The sequence below is a fragment of the Atta colombica genome, unplaced genomic scaffold (genome assembly GCF_001594045.1).
Source record: "Atta colombica isolate Treedump-2 unplaced genomic scaffold, Acol1.0 scaffold200, whole genome shotgun sequence".
Lineage (NCBI taxonomy): Eukaryota > Metazoa > Arthropoda > Insecta > Hymenoptera > Formicidae > Atta > Atta colombica.
Window position 1 is genome coordinate 1,196,077 of NW_017259295.1, and position 4,295 is coordinate 1,200,371.

The 4,295-nt window shown below is 25.0% G+C and overlaps 1 protein-coding gene across 1 annotated transcript in view; it reads left to right on the plus strand.

The window, feature by feature from the left end:
* LOC108687103 (phospholipase B1, membrane-associated-like) overlaps positions 1 to 3,876 on the plus strand; it is a 31,628-nt gene extending 27,752 nt beyond the window's left edge. Inside the window, exon 8 of the mRNA XM_018192703.1 lies at positions 3,689 to 3,876. Coding sequence (XP_018048192.1) covers positions 3,689 to 3,876 — 188 coding nt within the window. The remainder of the gene's footprint in view (positions 1 to 3,688) is intronic.
* Positions 3,877 to 4,295: the final 419 nt, after the last annotated feature.

Consider the following 4,295-nt stretch of genomic DNA (forward strand, 5'->3'; position numbering starts at 1 on the left):
AATACCTAAAAACTTTTTTAAAAAAGAAAAAAATATATGCCAAATGCATAAAAAGGGTATCAAATATTGCATTTTTCTTAGTCAAATAGTTTTTCTTTCGCTAAGTTGTTTCTTTACTATATTCAGTTGACCATTTTAGCTACTTTCAGTATTAGGAAAACATTACAATCGATGTATGTATACACGACTGTCTTATATTAATTTTTAAATATTTTATTATCGTCAACAAATTATTATCGTGAACAAATTTTCAGTTTTAATTAATGTGTAAAATTAAAAACTTTTACACACTCACTATTAACTTTAATAATAAGGTAGTTCAGCTGTGTATTGATTATTATTATTTTATGATTATAATTTATACAATTTATTATCAAAACTTTATTATTAGTACATAGTATCAATATCTTCTGCTAAGAAAAAGTAGCATTAAGTATCATATTGGATATAATACAGTCTACATATTTCCTTCTTTTTATCAGAAACATAAAAATGAAAAGTAAAGTGATTTAATATTACTTTTATAAGATTATAAATTTATTAACATATTGTTGACTTGTAACTATTGTGACTTGTAAGAATACACTAAAGAACTATTTTCCAAACAATTGATTAGTTATTATTTAATTATTTCTACGATGTTCAACAGATTTGAATTAGAAGTCATGGTCCGGAATAACGTAAATATCAGAGAAACATAATCGATGTATGTTCACAAGTATGCCTATATTGGCTATATGGATTCTATTTTACAAAAAATTTTCTCATTTTAATTATAAATAAAACGACGGAAAAGTAAACTGCAATGTTGTGAAGTATAAATACAGAGTTGTAATAAAAATGAACTGAAATTAAGCGATTTTGTGTGTCTTGCGTGATGAAATACTTGGCTAATTGCATTTATTTCGTATCTGTTTCTTGTTAAGAGGAATATAATATTTGACACCTTTTTTATGGATTTGATGTATATTTTTTTCTTTTTTAAAAATATATTTATTTCATATTAAGTGCAAAATTTTTGAGAATAAATGTAACGAAAGAAAAAGCGGTTTTCAAATATCTAAAAATTTAGTTAGATCTAAAAATAATTTTTTTAGGTCAAGATAATTACATATAAGACTCTTAAAGATAACTGGACCTTATACGATCTAATTTATCCTCGCTATTTATGGAATTACACAGTTAATTTCAATAAACAACACTAAGTCGCGCAAACTCGATTGCATCAATTTATTGCTCAATTTATTCATTTCGTTATTTTAGTAAAACAAAATATTGAAATGTAATATTTCATAGATGTGTAATTACTTTTTATAATTATTAAGAGATGATTATTAATTTCCGCTGTATCATTAATTTCAGTTTATTTTTATTACAACTCTGTATTTATACGTTACAACATTGTATTTAGTTTATCTTTCTATACTTTTATTTATAATCAAGAAAAGGAAACTTTTTGTAAGAAGATAGAATTATATCCATCAATATAGCCAATCTAGGTCATACTGACCATGAGTGTACATCGATTTTTATGTTTCCCTGATACTTGCGTTATTCCAGATCATGACTTTTAATTTAAATTTGCTAAACATTGTTGAAATAAATAAATTATGCGACTCTTAATTATGTACACATAAATATACATGTATGCCTAATTAAGAGTCGCAAAGATTTAATATTAAAATAATAAAAATTGATCATATATGTATAAAATGTTTTGTCGAATACATGATTTAGCCAAATAGGACAATCAACAATAAATTTAATGATAAATGTAGTTGAGTGTCAAAGATTGTTTACACTGATTTGTTACAATTATTGTATGATCTGGATAATATAGTAAATAGTAATAATTAATGTAATTCAATGAAAATCAATTTATTTCTGGTCAGTTTCAGTTATAATTATATTAATATAAATTACATCTATATTAATAATATTTGTATTTAGTAAATAATAAACTAAGCCAAAAATGCATTTTCTTGCATTAAATTGTTTAACTTTATTAGTTTAGGTATATTAACGACATATTGAATAGGAGCACTGAGAGAATTTATAAAAATGATTAAAATTAACTCAAATTGGATACAATTTGATATTATGAATTTATTAGTATAAATCTATTCATTAGAATTTTTTATTTAATATAAATAAAATTATTAGATTGGTATTGATAATATTACTGGATTACATTTAATTACTATTTCTTCATATATTATTTATGAAACTTCTAAACAAATGTATAAATGTCATTCACATCAAAAATAAGTTACATCTGCTTTCATTCTTAATTACATTAATTATGTTTTTGAGGAATCAATATTCTCGAACAGCGGACGTCGTGATGAATGCACGGCAGATGCAGAGTCAAATGTGATCCAAGAATAATATTGTTTTAAAAAGCAGTTTTTTTATTATAATATGTAGTAAATTATTTCAAATACGTAGAAGGTGAAATAAAAGTATTTATCATAGATATAAATATCCATTTTCTTCAAAGTTGAAAAAAATAAACAACTCTAATTCGCGGGTCTCGTCGGCGGAAAATTAATATGTAAGTCATTTGCAATAAATGCATATTCATGTATTTATAAATGTGTTCGAATATAACACAATATACGACAATGGAGGTAATAATGAGTAATAATTAATCGTTACGTAACAATTCAGTTCTAAATATATATGTTTATTCAAGATATACATTATTAAATCCATGTACCAAATTTAACCAAATTTAACCTGTCACTGCTCCTACTCATTATATCATTATTTTATCAAAGAATTATAATGCTTATGAGAGCCGAACAGTAGATGTCCGTGTAAAAAATTTATTCAATTAGTATATAATGTAATAGACGTTTCGATCTTACTGCGGATTCTTCTTAATTATCATAATAGCAATCAATACAATACAATTAAAAATTGATAAATCATCCAACCAATATCCAATATTCGGCTCTCATAGGCATTACAATTCTTTGATTTATTCTTTGAAGTCTGTCAATTCTTTTTGTCGTTATTTTATACTAAAACAAAGTTTAAATTGTGTTAAATTTAACACTATATAATATTAAATTTAACTCAATTTAAACTGTTTAATTTCATTGTTTTAGTATAAAATAATAATATTTTGAATAGGAGTAGTGAGGCGATTCAAATTAGACTAAATTTAACACTATAAATTTAACAATGCATACAACTTCTTTAATGCCTCTATTTCTAATATATGTATATCTGTACAAAAATTAATTCGTTAATAATCTTAATAATCTTAATAATTTTTATTCATTGAGGTTTAAATAGTTAAATATAAATAAATTATTTAAACAATGCCGTAATAAAATAATCATTAATCTCGTGTAGATAACATATGTTGTAAACACGAGCGCGTATTCATTAGCGGGCGTGATAAGGGATACCATTAAATGCCTCTTAGATGGTGTCAACAAGAGTCATGGTAAGAGAACGTCATACCACTCATCAGTGATATTTTACGCAAAAATGACGGAATGAATGAAGCGCAAACTACTCTCATTTTTTTTTGTGTGATGATAAGTTCACTTCCATTTTATTTTCAGATGCTGATCTCTTGTGGAATAACATGTTTACGTAAAAATAACGGAATGAAGGACGTGCAAAATATTTTCGTTTTTTCTGTGTGATAAGTTCACTTCCATTTTATTTTCAGGCGCTAATCTCTTGTGGAATAACATGTTGGAGCCGGTCGGAAATAAAACAGAAAAGGGATTGCCTGGGATATTAGAGAAAATAAACTGCCCTACGGAAAACGCACCCTATATCTTCACAAATATTAATTCGCGGCATTTCCGAACAACTGGCAAGCAAGATGGAATTCTGTTTAACAATAGTGATTAATCATCTACATTCTACATGCTACTTACATCTGTTACAAAACAAATTATTGCGAAAGTTGCGAAAGAACTTCATCACGGCAAACGCAGTTTGAGAGTATTAGGAAGTTCATACATTTGTTATTGATTATTTGCGTGAAAAAACTTTCAGATAAAAATAATATAAATAACATAAATATAATAACAATATAATTATAAATTATAAATTAAGAATTTCTATTTATACATTTTCATAATTAGTGTTCGACTAATTAGCGTTTCATTGAATTATTATAGATAATTTTAAATGTACTTCTTATTTTCTTTGCGTATTTTTTAAAAGAATGTAATTGCAGGATCTAATGACATTGCATAGACATCGAGACATATTTATAAGCAAATATAATATGATGTACAAAAAATTATTAACTAATCAAGTATTTA